At 57.5% G+C, this 18,653-nt stretch overlaps 1 protein-coding gene across 3 annotated transcripts in view; it reads right to left on the bottom strand.

Annotated features, from left to right (window-relative positions):
* Tmem132d (transmembrane protein 132D) overlaps positions 1 to 18,653 on the bottom strand; it is a 444,208-nt gene that overhangs the window by 123,102 nt on the left and 302,453 nt on the right. For all 3 annotated transcript variants that reach the window (XM_063225471.1, XM_063225470.1, XM_063225472.1), the window contains exon 4: positions 14,301 to 14,484. In XM_063225471.1, coding sequence (XP_063081541.1) covers positions 14,301 to 14,484 — 184 coding nt within the window. The remainder of the gene's footprint in view (positions 1 to 14,300; positions 14,485 to 18,653) is intronic.

Below are 18,653 nucleotides of genomic sequence, written 5' to 3'. Positions count from 1 at the left end.
CGCCCTGGCTGCGGGACACAGACATCCCTGCGTTCACTTTTGGAGGGCGGGTGGCCACCCTGAGCCTACCATCCCCAGGTGCCAGCTAGCAGGTCCAGGAACCGGGCGAGGCAGGCGTCCTCTGGGCCTTATCCAGGACCGCACAAGTCAGAAAACAAAGTTTTCAGGTACTTGAAGAACTACAACCTAGTTTCACTGACATAGTTTAAAATCTGACATAAAGCAGCAATACAGGACAATGACCACAGGACTGACTTTTTAATTTTATTTACTTATTTGTTTTCTTTGGCTTCAGTAAATTTAGCAACGCCAAACATAACTCATGACACGCTTAGTGGTACTGTGCAAATTTGCTTTAAAGTTAGTGCCAGCGTTTTCGGAAGTCGTGTGTGTTCGTGCCGAGGGTTGGGAGAGGCTTCTTGGAGAACTGGAAACGAGAACACTCCGGGGCATGTAGGGACTGCAGGTGACCCGCGGACATCCTGTGGGCCCTGACGCCCAGCGGGCTGCGGGCGCTCTGTGGCCGCCCCCAGCTGCTGCCTGCAGGCCTGCGGTGTTTTATAGCACCCTGGGAGACCACAGCCCCGGAGCAGGGTGCTGTTTCCAAGCTAGAGACTGGGGGCCCGAGTGATTTAAGTGAAGTTCCAACTAGAAATGACGTCACCTGCCACACGAGGAGGACACGGTGCCAAGGGACATGTGAGCCAGGCACAGAGCGGCAAATACCGCGTGTTCTCACTTACACGTGGGAACTGGGAACGAGGGACCCACGGAGACCGCAGAGCAGTGGCTCCCCAAGGCGGGGCGTGGAGGACGGGAGGCGGTGGCTAAGGGCTGTGGTAATAATTGCTGTTCGAGGTGAATAAAACACAGCAGATGTGATATAGGTATGCAGATGTAAAAAATAAAGTTAAATTTGTATTTCAGTCCTCTCAAAATTCATATATGGGAACTTACACGCCTGCCTTCCCAGCAAAACTTCACCTCTCCTTCCCCTGCACGTGGTCAGAGGCAGGGCCGTCCGCAGAAGCCTCTCTGCTCTGCCCCCTCCCCCCTGGGTGCCCCAGGGCCCCCATGGTGACCGCCTAACGCCAGCCTTCCCTCTGCTCCCCAGCCGGGCAGCTGCCCAGGGTTCCCAGTGCCCGCAGGGCCCCTGCTCTCCTCCTGCAGAGACTTAAAGCCAGGACACATGTCTCCTCTCCCGGCTGAGGCTCCCACACTGTCCCCACCCACCCTTCTGCAAACCCGTCCTGAGGTGCCTTCCTGCAGAGCCGAGTTCCGGTCACACTGCTGTGTTGACTCTTTCTCTCCCTAGAGAGAGGCTGCCATGTCCTGGTTCCCTGAGTTTTACATGACAGGCTCCTCTTTAACCTGCCAGCCTCCCTCACGTGCCCTCTGCCTGTGCCCTTCCTGCAAACGGCCCCCTCACCCCGCCCTGCTCCCGTGACAGTGGGATGCCTTCAGGACACCCTGCCTGACACCTGCCGGCTTTCCTAGGGTACTTATCTGTTCGACTTAGTTACTCTCCCCATGGCTGGGACAAAGTACCCAACATCTCCAGTGTGAGGAGGAGAGGTTTATTTGAGCTCACGTTCCAGTCTGTGATCGGCTGACTCCAGGGCAGCAGAGCAGGGCGGAGGGGGCTGGCGGAGGACAGCTGCTCACCGCACGGCGGACGGGAAACGGGGAGCACCCAGGGAGGAGCTGGCAGAAGAGAGAAGCCTTCCGGGTCTCACTCCCAGTGACCCCACCCTCAGACAGGAAGTCAGCTAGGAGCCCCCATGGCCCAATCAGCTCCCCAAAGCTTCCACCTCTAGGTATGCAAGGCAGGTGGGGGGCAGCGGGGTGCAGACTCTAACACGGCTCCTCACGCATCTCCTGCTAATTCCCAGGTCTCCTGCTGACCAAACCCTGCACCTCACAGGACACAGGCGGTGTCTGTATTTATGGGGCATCTGCGTAAATGAACAGAGAACATTCAACAAAGAGTTCATTACAAGAAAGCAACATAATCTGAATTTATGGCACATGACGGAAGTCATTTGCAGAGAGGCGCGGGGGGAGAAGGCACTCATCAACCCCTTTCCATTCCCTGCCACAAAACCCACTCGGGCCTCCTAGGAAACGGCAGCAATCCTGCTCCCCCCTGCTCCCTCTCCTTAAACAATCAATGACCGATCGCCTTGTTTAGAAACCATAAATTGAACATCGTGGCAAAAATAAAACCATCCTTCAGGAAGAGCACAATGCCTCTTAGTTAACTCCCCAGTGAATAATAAAATAATAAGATGCAGCTGCATCTACCACTTGGCTGCCGCGCGGATTGATTAGTTTGGGAAGCGAAGAGCAGACCCAAGTCAGCCCCTCTGGGGGCCCTGCGGAGGCTCGGGGAGGGGGCTCTGCTGGGGAAGCTTCCTGGGAAAGAGGTCTTTATCCCTCTGGAGGAGGCAACGGCTGGCAGCGGCCGGATATTGATTAACTCCGCATCTCAGATGTTAGATTGCGAGAGGAGGCAGGCAAATGTAGCTTTTAGTCACAATTTCAAGAGAGAGCTCCTGAGGTCAGGCCGGTAATGGGAGGAGAGCGGAGACCGTGGTGTTGGAGCCCAGAGGCCCCGCTCGCTCGGCTCATGGAGAACACTCTCCCCCCTCAACAAGGCGCCCCGACCCACCCAACAAACCCGCCCAGTAGTCACCGCAGTAGCTAGCATTTCTGGGCTCCAGGAGTATGAATCTCCTCTGGGCTTTTTGAGGTTTTTTTTTTTTTGCAAGTTTAGTTGTCTTTCAAGCATTCTTTGCTGGGCTGCTGCTGACTTCCTGTTAAATACAGAGGAAGAGACTACCCAGCCACTCATCTCATTACTGTGCAGTAATTGGACCACTTAGGCAGTGCCATCTAAATAACTTTTGGCTGGGTTTGTCTCCAGCTCTCCTGGATGGGTCTCTTTCGGCCTTTTCTCTTCCCTTCCGTTAGCTCGGGAGTTGGAAAGGTCTGTGGGACGGGTGGTGTTACAGGCCCGTGTCTGGGTGACTCCTTGTTTAAAGATTTAGAGGCGGTGGCGACCCCATTCCTGTTCCATCCCACGAGTGCACAACCCGGGCCAGTTGGAGGGGAGCCTCGGTGTGTGCAGGCTCCTGGAAGGGACCGTCTTGCTCGCCGCTGGCTGTTGCTAATTAGCCTGCAAACACAGGCAGCAAGGTGTCTTACAGACTGAGCAATTAAGACCCGTTCGATAAAGCTCTTCCTGGAAAAAAGCAGCCCCGCGCATTTCAGACTCGCTGGAGGTTAATAGATGTTCAAGCCAGATAAAGAAGCCTGGAGAGAAAAGCAAAGCTGATCTCAAAAAGGTGAAACACAGAACTCGACTGTCAGGAAGGAGCTTGTAAGAGCTGCTGCCGGCCGCTCTCCCCCCTGGATGGTTCCCACCAGGCACCGGCTGCTCCGGAAGCAGCCAGTGTGGGGAAGCGTTTGTCCTAAACCACAGCCAGAGGGTGAGGCCAGCTTCTAAACGTTTGGGAGGAATAAAAGGGTTGCACGGGCAGAGAACCAAGTCCTGAGCAGGAAACCCGGAGCTCTGAGGTCCCGTCTGTGGGTCCAGAGCAGAGGTGACCACGGGTGACCCAGGAGGGTCACAGGATGCAGAAGCCAGCTGGGGAGTGCGGGCCTCAGGGGACCATCAGGATTGTTACAGAGGAGCCAGGACAGCTGACCAGGAGGCGGGACCCAGGGGGTCACAGAGGGCCTCTGCTCACTGCAGCCAGAGAGCTGAGCTGCCCCTCAGGGCCTGAGGGGACCAGTGTCCATGGCAGAGGGACCAGTCCAGCCCCAGGACTGTGCAGACACAGAGAGGAAAACGCCCTGGCCTCACCCAGAGAGGAATCCTGCGGGACCTTCCAAAGCTCGCCGGAGGCCAGAGGGGCCTGCAGTCCTGGACAGCACAGGACACGAGAGCAGCGTGTGGAGAGGCGTGGGACACAGGGGGCCGTGCCAGGTGTACCCAGCACAGGCACGGCTTGGAGGACATGGGACCCTTCACACTCACTCCCTCTGTGGGGAGCATCAGGTGACGGGGGACGCTGGTCACTTAGGAACCGGACCCAACTCTGGGGCAGGTGACAAGCCCACTGCAGCCTTTTAAGGGGATCCATTATTCCGGATGGGGACGTCCGGATGACGTTTAAAGCCCAGAGAAAGGGCGAGCTCCCCAAAGGACCCGAGGAGACGGAAGAGCGCTCCGAAGACCACTGGCTCAGCCCACTCTTCTCGTGTCGTGTCTAGAGGCGCCCCAAAGCCTCCTGCAGTCACAGGTGGCTGAATCTAGAGAGTGGGGCTGGAGCTGATTCGTGGTGCAGGGCAGGATCGGGGCGCTAGGGTGACGGGTGTGAGTGCTTCCCACTCTGAGTGCCTGGATGAGATTTAAGGGGCAGGGAGAGCTGGGGTTGTCCTTGTTGCGTGGCTGCTTCTGCCCACCATGAACCGTTTCCCTTCTGTGTTGCTCCGGTGCCAGGGCACCCTGCCTTGGAGCCAGCTGATTACGGTCCAAAACCTCCGTGAACCATGAGCTAAATAAACCTTCCTCTGTAACCTTAGGCCTTGTATATTTTGTCCAAAGAATGAGAGACAAATAACTGAGACACCATCACGGGAATGGTAGACAGGAAAAGGATCCAGTGTTGGTTAGGTGTTGGGTGCTGGGTATTTTGTTTGGACAATAAGAGAAAAGTAACCAAGATATCCTGCGTGTCTCACAGGTCTCCTGGGCTCGGAGACCAGCAGTTTCAGAGTCTGACAGAACAGCTGTAGTCAAGGGACTTTCAGTGTCTTATTTTCTCTCCACAAACCTTAGTTTTGCCACCTGTAAAATGGGCAGGATGCCTCTTGTGGGTGTCACTGTGCCATTTTGCAAGGGCTGCCAGGTAGGAGCCAGGTAGCAAAATACAGTGGCCATCAGGGCAGCAGTGAAGGACACTTCCCCAGGTTACATTCTTCCAGAACTCACTACCACAAGGGGAATCCGCGTAAACCCAGGAGGCACTTTGCTAGGAACACAGCATCCTGGGCTTCAGCGTGACACCCCGATTTATGCGTTGGAAGGGAGCAAAGGCTACCAGCTTCCTGTTTAGAAAGAGGTTCGAGGTTTTTCTCCCCTATTTTTAAAGCTGAATGTGTTCCGGACAGTAAGGGCCACACCTGCCTAACTTTTTTCTGGTAAGTAAACAACCAGGCGGCCCACAAACACTAGCAAGACAGAAACAGAAGACGCGGGGAGAACGCGCTGATCCCGTAACCGGCTCCTTGAGGTCCTCGCCTTCCCCGTCGTCATAGGACCTCTGCATGGAAATGCACATTCCCTGGCCTCCCTTTCCTCCCCCAAACTTCTGGGAAGACAGAGCACGCAGAGAGGATTAAGTCCCCGTGTTGGTAGTGGACAGGAGAAGGTAAATGCCATCCCAGGCCCGCTTCTTTGCCCCGTAGCACCGGGTCCCGCAGGTGGCGATCCTGGGGCCTTCCTGTGGGCAGGAGCTGTGCCATCTCCTGATTCAGCAGGAGCCACGGGGCTCAGGAGATGCCTTCCTCCCATTCCTGTCCGTGTTTCTTGCATTTTTATAATTAAAAGGACTTCAGTAGCGACTCGCCCTGGCTTCTCTGATGGGTCTAACGTCCTCAGCCAGCCAGGCACAAGAGGCACCTGGATGTCCAGGGCCGTGCAGCGCAGCTCCAGAGCACACTCGGAGAGGAGGCGAGCAGATGGAAAGCATCTGGCGCCCGACGCACGGACAAACAGAAGCAGGCCGGCGAGGCAGAGAAAAATTAAGCTGGTTCAGGAAAACATCATTAGAGTTTGTTAGGACTCGGCTTACAACCCAAGTAACTCTGACTCTTTGTCCCGTCATGTTCGGTGACGAGGTTGCAGGTCATACATAAACGCATTTCAGAGCACTAGTTCTGGGCTGAAGCCCAGGCTTCAAGTTGTAACATCAGCACCCACACTTGAAGGGAGGCGTCGAGTGATGGCAGGTGGTGGCCCGGCGCCACGCTGGTGGCAGGGACCGCAGTGCGGGCGCCTCACTCAGGGCGGAGGAGCTGGGTCCCTCTGCCACGCAGGGTCTTGTTCTCAAGGAGTACTGGGTGAGCTTTCTCCAAGGTGGCAGCAGCCTCTTTTTCTATTACTGTTTCCCAGGCACCTTTTCTCTGAAAAGTGCAGTGTTTTGGAAGGTTTTGGATTCACTTAGTAAACAGGCTGGCTGCACAGCTTCGGGGGATCACGCCGGTCCCGGTCCTGTTTTATTTCCCCGCCGGGGGGCCCAGGCTGCCCCTCATGCCCTGCCCACAGCGGTCTGGGCTGGGCTGTGCCCATCCTTCCCACAGCCCCCATCCCACCCCATCTCTGTGGCACTGGTGGTGCCGCCCTGCTGTGACTGTTACCGGCGTAGGTGGGGACAGCCTGGCCACAGAGGTGACGTGAGTACATCTTGCTTTGCTCTGGGTATTGTTTATGCCCGGAAGGGTCCAGGAAGAGGGCAAAGGGGAGGATGTGGAGGGAGCCGGCAGGGGCAGTGAGGCCGTGGGCCCCCGGGCTGGGCATGCTGGACGTGCGCCACTCTGCGGGCGACGTGGGGACCACTGGAATCATTTCTGTGCTCCAGCCCCCGGCTGTTCCCTTCCTGCAGGAGCTTGTTCTCCTCCCTGACCAGTGACTGTGTCTCCCTGCCCTAGAGGAGCCCCCGTCCCGGCAAAGCTGGTTCTGACAGAGGCGCGAGGGTTTCAGGATGGGGACTTGGACCCCTCGGGGCATCGCACACTGCTCTGGAGTCCCACAGGCCTGGGGCTTGCTCCACTTGAGACCGGCCTGGATCCGTGCCTCGCAGCCACAGCCAGCTGTCACCCAGCCTCGGACCCACACCTCTGCGCCAGCCTTGATCTCAGTAAGGTGCAGGTTTCCCCAGGCCCGGAGGGCTACAGCGGGCAGACTTGCTCAGGGCTTCCCCTCCAGGGCTTCATTGCACGGCCCCTGGCTCAACTGTGACCAGCACCATCTCAGCAGAAGGCAGCTGGCGGTTCCCAGGCCACTTAGGGGATCTCACTCTGCTAGCAGGGGCTGTTTTGTGGCTCTAACCCTTCCCCTTTAAACTTTGAATGCAGACGTGATGGCTGGAGCTCTGACAGTCACTTCACATCACAAGGTGATCTTGACGATGGAGTGACACGGTCGAGAGAGCCATCCGCCTTGATCCCGAGGTCCGGAGTTTACCTCGGAACTTCTTTTGTACATGGACAACTCCCACTGTCACGAAAGCCATGGACTTCGTAGTCTCTGAGGTGACCAAGCGAATCCAGGCATCCAATGGGTGCCAACAAATGCTGATTTCTAAATGGGTTGGACTGACTCATCAGACTGATTCACCCGTCCTTGGCGCCTGTGAGTGGGGGAGCGCAGGTCAGACGCACGGAGCACGCCCTGTGAAAGTTCAGCGTCCAGCGGGTGTTCTGTCCCCACAGCAGGCCCACAGCCACCTTTGCTCTCATCCCCCAAGAACTCTGTGGGTGAGAAGCAGCAGTGCTTTCTCTGCTGCTTAGCAACACCCCCAACAGCGGGGTGTTACGGGGAGCGTGTTGTGACTAACACAGTGGCCGGGAAGCCTGAATTAGCGGGTTCAGGGAGGCCTAGGGGAACGGAAAAGCCCGATCCAGGCGTGGGGCTGCACCCTGGGGATTCTGTGTGGTCCCTGACCTCTTCCTCTCTGGCACTGTCCCCTGCTCCGCTGCAGGCACCATGTATACGGCATCTCAGCTCCCACCCCCTTCTGCCAGGATGCCAAACTCAGGCCGTTTAGAGGAGAGGGAACCAGTGCAGGGCCCTGCCTCAGTTTACCCAATCATCATGCATGCAAGAAATCCCCGGAGAGGAAGGGAGGGAAGCTCCTGACACTCACCCAGAAAACACTGGTCTCATGCTGAGACTGTTGGATTTTCAGGTTTTGGTTTTGTTTTTTAGTTCAGTGACATGGACTCTCATTCAAAGAGGACACGGACGTGTGTGATGGATCCCTCAGCCTCCAGAAGGAGAGACGCCGGCCTGGACAGCACAAGGCGGGGTCTACCCCAGGCCAGGATCGGGGATCGAAGCCGGCCAGCTGTGGTTATCGTGAGACCTGAGGCTCAGAAAGGTTTCTGCACCAATAAGTGGGTGGTGGGATCAGAGTCAGCGTGCTAATTCACCACAAGTTACAGGGAACTCAAAACTCCCGTGCCCCTGAACAGCGCCCCTGGGCCTCGGCCACACCTACTGCGTCTGGCCCTATTTAATGTTTTGTTTTTTCCCCAAAACAGGATCTCCATAGTTGAGGCTGGGCTTGAACTCACTATGTAGCCCAGGCTAGTCTTGAATTGATGGTGATCCTCCTGCCTCAGCCTCCTGAGAGCTGGGATTACAGTCATGTGTCACCACACTGGCCCAGTCCTACGTGAAACAGTCCTTTTGTAAAACAAGTATTTATATAAGAAATAAAGTGACATCAAGGATTATAATGTAGTCTACCAAGGCACGCACTTAAAAACCAGTGTGATCTCTGGGTAACTGCTAGCCCACAGCGGGGCATCTCCTTCTGAGCTCCCCTCCCATGCCCCCGACTGGCTGGGCCTGAGCAGAAGCCCGTGGGTGAACACGCAGTTTAACATAAACCACCCAGGGCCACGGGGCAGCGTGGGGAGGAGGGGCGATGACCACTCAGCCACGGGGGCCGGTAGCGGCCATCTCGCAAAGGGCCCAGCTTCTCCCGTGTCCCCAGCCAAAGCTTCAGAGCTGTGTTGACCATCACTGACCGTGGCTACTGCAGTTCATGTTCATGGGACAACCTACTCCACTCATTTTCCAGAGCTTGATGGTCACATGCGGCCGTGGTCAGCGCACTGATAGTTACCGGACATGGACGCCCTCCCAGACAGTCCTACGGGGTCCCCCGGCCCCACCTCCCTTATCCCGATGGCTCCACATGGATGTACGTCCCTGGAGCTGCCAGCCTCTTCCCCGTTACCGTCACCTCCCTAGTTGATGGGCAGCCCTTCCAAGTGGACTCTCTGATTGGCCTCCAGAGGGGTCTGTTTTCACCACTGACCATGCCCCATCCCCTGTAGGTTCTCTGCTGACATTCACACCCGTATTTTACTTTATTATTTATTTATCGCTATGCAGTTCGGGCAGGCCTTGAGCTCACTTTGTAGCCCAGGCCGGTCTTGAACTCTCAACGATCCTCCTGCCTCAGCTTCCTGAGTGCTGGGATTACAGGCATGTGCTACCACACTTGCTAGACTCATATTTTAATATAGGTCCTGAGCCAGATCAGACAGAAACACCTTGGATCAGAGGTGGTGACGGGGGACACCAGGGCTGATGAGGTTTGGCAGTGCCCAGAGATGGCCACTCCGCCCGGAGAGCTAGCCTGTCCAGGCTACTCCTGGCTCTTCCCCATTCACAGCCCTGCACACTGGCCCCACTGCGGGCCTCAGTTTCCCCAGCTGCACAGGCAGCCAGCTCTTCTCCCATCGTCCCTGGCTGGATCCAGCTGGCACAGACATGGCCTGCCATCACTCTCCTCACCTCTGCCAGCTCTGCATGCAGCACGTGACTCTGCCTCAGCAGGCGCCCACCAAGCCTGAGATCTCCTGGCTCAGTTCTTTTGACTGACTTCCCAGCTGCCTCTGTTGGGTGGGTCGTGTGCCGGTGGTACCCTTGGGCCAGAGGCCGGTGCGGGCACACAGAGGGCTCACGGGGATGCTTCCTGTTAGAAAGGGATCGAGCCCACAGAGAGCCAGGGGTAGCAAGAGCCGTGGCTCCCCGTGTCCTGCAAGGCCACAGTGTCCCAGCCACTACCACCACCTTAGCGCCAGTCCCCTCTGGACAGGAGGCTCATTGGGGAACATCAAAGGCAGCCGAGGGCGGAAGGAGCAGGCAGGGGCTCTGTGCATGACCAAGGGGTCCCCCTCTCTCTCCATGATTCCCTGCTCAGTTTCACGGGTGCGCACCCCAGATTAGCATTTTGCACACTGCACTGGGCGGTGGTCTCTGGCTCTGCTCTCACCCCTGGGAACAGTAGGTGCAGTGGGCTGGGCACGGGGACTCTGGAACCTGTCTGCCTGGCATCGGAGCTTGGCTGGCATCATTGCTGAGCAGCTGGGGCTCAGGCCACAACCCCCGAGTGCTCCACCCACCTGGGGAATGGGGTCCCGGAGGCAGTTGCAGGAGCTAACGTAAATGGGGGAGCCCGTGGCCCACAGAACCTGGCATCTAATAAGCAGTAGGAATTGGGCCAAATTATCAAGTGGTGATTTGGGCCACTCAACAAACACACAAAGGAAAAGGCGCCCGCTCGGGAGTGGAGATTTTTCTCAAGGACTCTCACGGCATCCTAATTTGCACTTGGCTGAGAAAGTACGAAATGGAAGTGGCGGTGTGACTGAATTTTCAAAAAGTCGGAGTAAAAGAACAGAAGGGCATCTGGCGTATAATTAACAAGCTGACACCGGGAAGAATCCCAGGCAAAGTCAGACAAAGAGAGCAGGAACAGGAGCCTTCGTCATCATGGGCCGGCAGGACAGCCCTTTCCCTTCCTGGCCGCTTTCCACCTCCCACCTGAAGGGAGACTGTGGCACACAGGACCGGCCACCCCGAGGCGCTGGGCGCCCCCGCCGGCACCCTCTCTGCTGGTCTCCCTCCAGCCGTGGGGAGGGCTCACAGCTCTCCTGGGCACTGAGGACTGAGACTGTGGTCCCCGGGGTGCAGCATGCAGAGGGTGTAGGCTGGGGGCAGTCTTAGCGCGGGGCAGTGACACAGACCAGACAAGGGCCGGACCAGGAGACCCGCGGGATCTGCAGGGCACAGGCGGCGTGGACCACCGAGAGGAGCTCGGTTCGTTTTAGGAGAGAAAAGTCAGTGAGACTCAATGGAGGGGTCTTTTATCCAAGCATTCGTAACAGCAAAATTAGCTGGCAGTCAAAGCCTGGGGCAGCCGTGCCCGCCGGCCTGTGGAAAGGCGGTCCCCCCGCCAGCCGTACATTTAGGAGATCACGCCCCGACAGGGACTGGGAAGGTTCGGGAGGATGAGGGAGGAAGGGGACAGCTTCCTTGTCATCTCAGCATCGTGTAAGAGCAGGACTCAGCATCCAGCCAAGCAGGGGCCAAGTCTGGCCAGCGTGACACAGGCAGCACCCAGCTGCATGTCCAGGCTGTGGGGGACAGTAGGCAGCAGGCCAGAAGTGGAGGGTGCGCTCAGGCTTTGGGGAGGCGCTTGCAGATCCGGTGGGTGTGGTGAGATCAGAGAGTAACAAAAGATGAAGGACAGGCGGTCAGTGGACGGGGATCCGGAGGGAGGTGGGGATCCAGCTGACCCCGAGGAGGAGGCCTGGACAGGGGAAGGTGTGCCAGGACTCGGGAGGTGACAGCAGGACAGGTGTCCTACGGGAAGAGCGCGTGGCCTTCATGATCCTTCGCCTTTGCTTAGAGACCCCGTGACTGCCGGGGGCCTTGCAGGGTCCAGCTTGAGTCACTGCAAATCCCACGCGATGGCCCCTCTGCCAGCCATCCTCAGGCAAGAGCTCTGCCATGACTGCTTCCAAGTGTGCACAGACGCGGCTGGGCTGCCTGCACCCCGGGCAGGGCTTCCTCCATGTCCCCAATGGATAATAACACCCACCCTGGCGAGTGGGCACCACACGCAAAGCGAGAGCTGAGTCAGGAGCCTGAGCGGGAGGCAGGGCTGAGGGGCCCGGGAGCGGAGTGGCCTCCTTCGCCAGTGACCACAGCTGTGCACCGGACAGCCCTGTGCCCAGAGGCATGGTGACCTGCTGCCGTGTGTCAGCTCGCAGAGCGCTTGGGGCAGAGGACTCACTACAGCGGCGCTGCCCTCAGAAGCCGGAGGGAGCCGGAACTCCTGTCTCAGCCACAGCCAGGAGGCGGCGATTGGGACCTGCGAGCGGGTCATCCTGTGGGTGGCAGACACAGTGGCCAGTGGTCAGGCCGGGCACAGACGGGCACGGAGCACATCGCGGCACTAAGGCAGACCTCACGCCCTTCCCTTGGAATTTCCTCCCCAAGGAGATCGTATTCGACCTACAACACAGTACTACTCGTTTCCCTGAAGACGAAAAAACGCCACAGGGCTCTTAGAGATGCAGGGTTGGATTAAGAAAATGCAAACGCTTTCAAGGCCCCCGGCATCCTGGAAACCGCACCTCTGGGGTCTCCCTGGAGGTGAAGAGGGTCCCAGCTGTACGGGACAGCTGTGAGCGTGGCCAGCGATGGCCCTGCACCGCTGCTCAGTGGAGGCTGTGGGTCCTCCCTGCTTGGAATGTTTTCCTGCCTGCGATCTTACAAGAGTAACAAGAACAGGTACAGCTTCCCCACTTGGACGTCATTAGGCGGATGAAAAAATCAATGGATTGGACCGCATAAAGATTAAACAGACGGGGGACTTCCTGCACCCCAACACACACTCAGGGAGTTGGAAGGCACACAGCGGACCTGTGAGGGGTGTTACACACCCGGTGGGACTCACAGAGGGGAAGGCGGTCACGGGTCTGAGGAGAGGCCAGTTTGGGTCCAGCGGGTGTCCAGTTTTAGTTCTGTAGAGGCCCACACACATGCCCATACTTAACGCCACCCAGCTGTACCCCTAAAACGGGTCAGGTGATAAATGAACTGTAGGTGTCTTTTCCACAATATAAGAGATCACAGAGTAATAAGAAATTCCGTTACCAGGACGAGAAATTAAATGGCCAAGAACAAATCTTTCCTAAGGAGATAAATAGAAGTGGATGCTATGAATGGAAAATCAGGGCGACACCGAGACACAGTTTTCCCTCATCGGCCCTCTGTCCTTTAAAACCTTAGTGTCCTGCATTGGGAAGGCGCAGGGCTGAGCCTCATTACGCACAGCAGGTGGAAATGCAGATTAGCCCACACTCCAGGAGGCCACTGGGCCACTGTTATGAAAGGCATTACAATACCACAAATCCTTGCATTCCAGTCCTCAGGTTCATCATTTCTAAATGATGAACTCCAGGAACCCATCGGCATGTACGGGAGACGGCTGCACACACACAGCAGCAGCTAACACCTTCTACCCTAAGGCTGTGGGGGAATTCAGGGGCGGCACCCACAGCGAGGACACAGCCCCTGTCCCCGCCTCTCCTTCCCACCCACGTCCAGCACGGGCAGATGCCGGCATCTCCGGCCAGCGCCTCTCCCCACAGCCTCCTCCTCTGCTCTGCCACCACCGCTGTGACCTCAGCCCGTGGCGCGGCCAGCACGGCGGCTCCTCCCTCTGGCTCGACTCCCGTGTGGGTCCTCCCACGCCGGCCTCCCCTTCCCTGCCTCCCTTAGCTCGACGGGACCAGGTGGCCACATTCCCACGAGAGGGACGGAAGCCGGGGGAGGACACCGAGGCAGACAGGGTCCGCCCTTCAGCCCTCAGCCTCTTGATGTTGTTTGGGGTCCTGCAAAAGAAGGACACGTTGCTGGTGTCACTTGGCCGCAGGAGGCTGCATGCCCAGCTCTGCACACCTGGGCTGCTCACATGCAGACAGAAAACCGTGACAAGCGTGCACCTTGCTGGGTCCTGGGTCCTCCGAGGCCCCTCAAGGACGCTGACCTCCTGCTCTGCTCAGAGCCAGGCCAGTTTCCTAGAACATGGGACTTGGCTGAGGAAGCTCCGATCCCAGCAGCCTGCACCAGCCCTGCCCGACCTGGAGTCCTCGTGTTTCCCTAATGAACGTCTCCCCACGCATGTAAAATGTGCAAACGCCTAGTGACAAACTGGCGGTGGCCACCACTACCCCCAGCAGGAAGTGCTTTTCTCAGCCAAAGAAGGAGGACTCGGAACAGCCCGGACACAGACGGGCCTCGGGCTCAGGCTTCACCCGTGGCTGCAGCTGCAGGGCCAGCTGGGGACTCCTCAGAACAGCAGAGCTGGGTCCGGCCCACACGTGTAACAGTGACTCAGACATCGCTTTCTTTCTGGTCTCTACAGATGGAGAAACTGAGGCACACACGAGGTGCAGGTGTGTGGCTGAGGAGGTGCACAGCGGCAGACACACAGCCCCAGAGCCCCAGCACTGAAGCCCAGGCTCGAGGGTGCAGGGAGACGCCCAGGGCACTGTCCAGCATAGCTTAGGAAGGCCGTGAGGAGAGACGCCTGAACCGCTCTGGGCGGGAACCCGCTTCGCCCTGCTCCCCGCCTCCTGTCCTCCTGTGCCTGCCCCCGCCCCAGTCTGGACCAGCCTGAGCTCTCCCCACCCCTTCTTACCATGGCCAGCGGGATCACTGCAACCAAGTCCTTCTGACTCACGTAGATCTTGGACACGCCCAGGTCGGAGGTGATGTCGCCGGGGTACTCCACCTGCCACGTGACGAGCTGCGTGGCCAGAGGGTCGCTGGGCTCTTCCACTTCCACGTCGATCTGCATGACTTCCTCAGAGCTGCTGTCCGCACTGGAGAGAAGAGGAGAGAAACTGTGAGGGACGGGGCGGCTGCAGCCGGCCAAATCCGCGAGTACCTCCTCGGGCGCAGTGCAGGGTTACGGCATTCCTGCAAGAGGCTTTACGGACAAACCATCATCCCGGGCGTTTACCCCCCTCAGCCCCCCTCCCTTAAGGGTGCCAGCTCCCTCTTCCTGCTCACCATGTCCAGGCTGGGGCAGGCCCAGCTATAAAGGACTCTGGAAGATGAGCAGAAGAAAGTGGCCTTGGGTCTTCTCTCTCTCTGTCTCTGTCTGTCTGTCTGTCTCTCTGTCTCTGTCTCTATCTCTGTCTCTCTGTCTCTGTCTCTGGCTGTTGTTGCCTGTCTCTCTGTCTCTGTCTCTATCTCTGTTTGTCTGTCTCTGCCTCTATCTCTCATTATGTCTGTCTCTCTCTCTTTCTCTGCCTGTCTCTCTGTCTCTCTGTCTGTATCTTTGTCTGTCTCTGTCTCTGTCTGTCTTTCTCTATCTCTGTCTCTGTCTGTCTCTATCTCTCTGTCTCTATCTGTCTCTGTCTGTCTCTCTGTCTCTGTCTCTGGCTCTGTCTCTGTCTCTCTGTCTCTGTCTCTGTCTGCCTCTGTCTCTGTTGCTATCTCTCTCTGTCTCTGTTTCTCTGCCTGTCTATCTGTCTCTGTCTCTCTGTCTCTATCTCTCTGTCTCTCTGCCTGTCTGTCTCTGTCTCTCTTTTTCTCTCTGTCTCTGTCTCTGTCTTTATCTCTCTGGCTCTGTCTGTCTCTGTCTCTATCTCTGTCTCTCTCTGGCTCTGTCTGTCTCTGTCTCTATCTCTGTCTCTCTCTGTCTCTGTCTTTCTGTCTCTCTCTGTCTCTGTCTCTCTGCCTGTCTGTCTGTGTTTGTCTGTCTCTGTCTCTCTGTCTGTCTCTGTCTCTGTCTCTGCAGCTAAGATGAGAACTGCAGTGAGACCGCTCAGCCCCGTGGGGATCTCCCTCCCCAACCCCCTCTCTTTTCTGTTTTCCTGACTTTTTGGGCGTGGATGGACCCGCAATCTGAAGGTACCGTCCCACTTTGTTTGTTATTTTCTCACATATAAGTTGGATTGTGTATAACGCACAGGACATTCACGTACTGTATGACTGTAAAAGGCAGCGCAGAGTCTGCGGAGGGGTGTCATCACAGGGAAGTGGGTGAACAGATTCCTCTCCTTTGTTTGTCTTTGTGGCCAAAGTGTCCCCCGGCAGGAACCCCAAATGCAGCACTCGCAGGTCCCCTCCAGCGCCCCGGCAGGCGGTCAGGCCCTGTTTCTACTCCCCAGAGCCAGGTTGTCCTCCCTCACCTGTCCCCCTCGCTCTGGCCCAGGTAACCGCCATCCTATTCTCCATCTCTGCAAATCTGTGCATCGTTCAGGAATCCTCTTGCAAGGCGTGATCGCCAGGTGCCGTAAAGTTACATAATCTGTTACCGTGAGACCCTGCCAATGATCCCCTCAAAATACTCCACTGCTTCCAGTGAACCCATCGCACCCCTCGCCACAGTGGAGGACACAGCCAGCACAGAATAGTGTCCTCCGGGGTCGTGCGTGTGGACCCACGCAGGTCTCCTTGCTACAGGCCTGTCACATTCCCTGCACGTGCACACATGCACACGCCCTTTTTTCACGTAACCCACACACGGTCGTCTTTTGGATCCCTACAGTGTCATCACCAGCCACACCCACAGGCAGGTGTGATTAAGTGCGAACGCACTGTGCTCTTTATACCGAGAGCTTGCGGGAATTCCAGGCCTGCTCTCTCCGAGGTGAGAGGAGGCCACGTCTCCGCTGGCCACACCTTGCACCCTCGGTCACGGGGAGGCAGATTTGCGGGACAGAAATGGCTGCGGCTGGGGTCCAGGCCACACAGACCCCCCCCCCAAGTTGCTCCTTCTCTGCCAAAATGTGGCCCCACTCCTCCACCTCCCTCCAGGTGCCCTGGAACAACCCTTGGGCCGCTCGGAGACGGATGTTACCCCATTGCCGTCTTGTGCATAAACACCTCCCAGTCTCACGGAGCTCCTCCCCGCCAAGGGACGCTCAGTTCCCTCTGGCGCCGCATCTCTGCAGGTGAGGACCCCAGCCCAGCTCTGCTGAGACAGGACGGCAGCCGGGGCTCCCCTGCGCTGAGCCCCTGGACCCGCTGATGGAACACTGGGCTGGGGCCCAGAGCAAACTTCACAGAAGTGGCCTCTCTGGAACTCGCAAGCAAAACAGCAGCGGTGTGTTTTTCCCTGGACCCGGCTCTCAGTTTCCACCAGCTTCCCTGAAGTCCTGGGGTGCTCGAGCTGTGGCCCGAGTTTCCAAAGGCTCCCTCCCGGCCTTTAGCAGGGCCGAGCTGGCTGTGGAGTGCCCCAGGCTGGCCATCTTAGAAAACCAGTGGGGATTTGACTTTCAAAGCCCCTTAGGGAGTGGTGAGCCCTTAGAGCTTCCAGAGAGCATGCAGATCACCTGTGTATTCCGGGATAATTAACACTGCTTCTGCCTAACTCTGAGGGAAGACACTGCCCTCGAAGTGTGCGTGCTTGTGTGCGTGGCTGCAGGTGTGCTGTGAAAGTCTTATATCGTCTCTTCCAGACCCGTTCACCACGGGCCGCAACCCTTGCTTCCTGCCAGGAGGAAATCTGCTCTCTCCCGGGAGACAAACACGGCGGGCTGCACAGGCATTTATAAAGTGTGTCTGATTACAGCCATAACTTTCTACCTTTCTGACATCAGAATTGACTGGAGGAACTTTAAAAACAAACCAGGGACCAGCACCGGCACTGCAGGTCCTGCGGGGTGGGGTCCAGGCCGCACCCCTCCTCTCTCCCTCCTCCTCCACTTCCTGTGGGTCTGTTTATTTCCTCACCAGCAGAGTCAAACTCGGCAAGATTGTGACTTAGGGGTTGTGGAGGTGACCGTGGCCCTCTAAGCCCTTGGACGTATTCTCTGTATCAGGGAGTTAGAAAGAAAAACCGCGGCATTCGGGGACTTGGAGGAGAGGTTCAGACTGGTGAAGACACAGGGGACCCGAGGAACAGAACTCCAGCCACAGGGCAAGGGCGTAGACAGCCCACACTGACAGTCACCTCTGGTGGCCGGGATGCAGGCCCGCGGTCACTTCTGCACCTCCTCTGACCCCAGCCCAGGTTGAATGCAGTAAACTCAGCATTGAGGGGCTTGGGACCCCTACCCGGCAGGCAGGGGTGCCGCTGCATGGGGCAGTTTTGCAGGAGGACAGCATGTGGCCGTTTAGGCAACAGCCTGGGGCTCTGTCCCATGCCCATACGGGGAAGCGCTCTGGGCCTGGGATCCGCTGTGGCTTCAGCTTGTCTCAGTGTGGCTGCTGCCGGTGGTGGGTGCTGAGCCTAGAGTCTGTCTGCTTTCCTGCCTTGCCAGGGTCACCCATCCCGCTGCAGGGTGGCCTAGTATGTGCCCCCAGGGGATCAGGGACACCCCGGAGCATGCACTGGGAGGAAGCTCTTAGCAGTGTGGTCTCCTCTACGAGGAGGAGGCTGAGCCACATCTCCCTTCTCTTTCCCCTCTGAGTTCCACATCCGGGGCTCTTTCGCACACTGGATCCAAACTCCAGGGCTTTTCACAAGAAAGGGCTTCACTGAAACAGGGAAAGACACACCTGCTCCCCGGGAGGGACACAGCCCTTCACCAGTCACGGCTCAGGCCACATCCTCCACCCTCCAGGACACGGCTCACGAGCCCCCAGCCCCTCCTTCCACAGGAGCAGCACGGGGACACTGTGGCAGAGCCCAGCGCCAGCCAAGGACGCGTTTTTTTCCAGTCTCATTTAGGATGGTCATGCCCCTGCCTCCAGAGTGATGTAATAATTAACCTTTATTGGCTATCTTTCATGTGTCAAGCATGGCTTTAAGGGCTTTTATGTCTTCTGTAATCATCGATGTATTGCAATACATGAGATAATATTATCACTGTCAGCTTACAGATGAGGGATCCGGGCCCAGGGATGGCAAGCGTTATCCAGAGCCGCGAGCTGGTCAGTGAAGGACCAGCAGGCTGCCCACCCCCCCCCCGTCACGGCCACACCCCTTCTACAGGGTGCTGATGAGGACCCCGAAGGGCTCTCCTCCTCTGAGTGGGACGCAGGTCTGGGGACCGCGAGGCTGCATCTGAACGCTTCAAAAGAATCCTGAACAAGC

This window comes from Cavia porcellus, unplaced genomic scaffold (genome assembly GCF_034190915.1).
Source record: "Cavia porcellus strain 051 isolate PalLab524CR breed Dunkin Hartley unplaced genomic scaffold, mCavPor4.1 scaffold_16, whole genome shotgun sequence".
Taxonomy (NCBI): domain Eukaryota; kingdom Metazoa; phylum Chordata; class Mammalia; order Rodentia; family Caviidae; genus Cavia; species Cavia porcellus.
The sequence above is the reverse complement of the archived record's forward strand: the minus strand, read 5'-3'. Positions and strand labels throughout refer to the sequence as shown.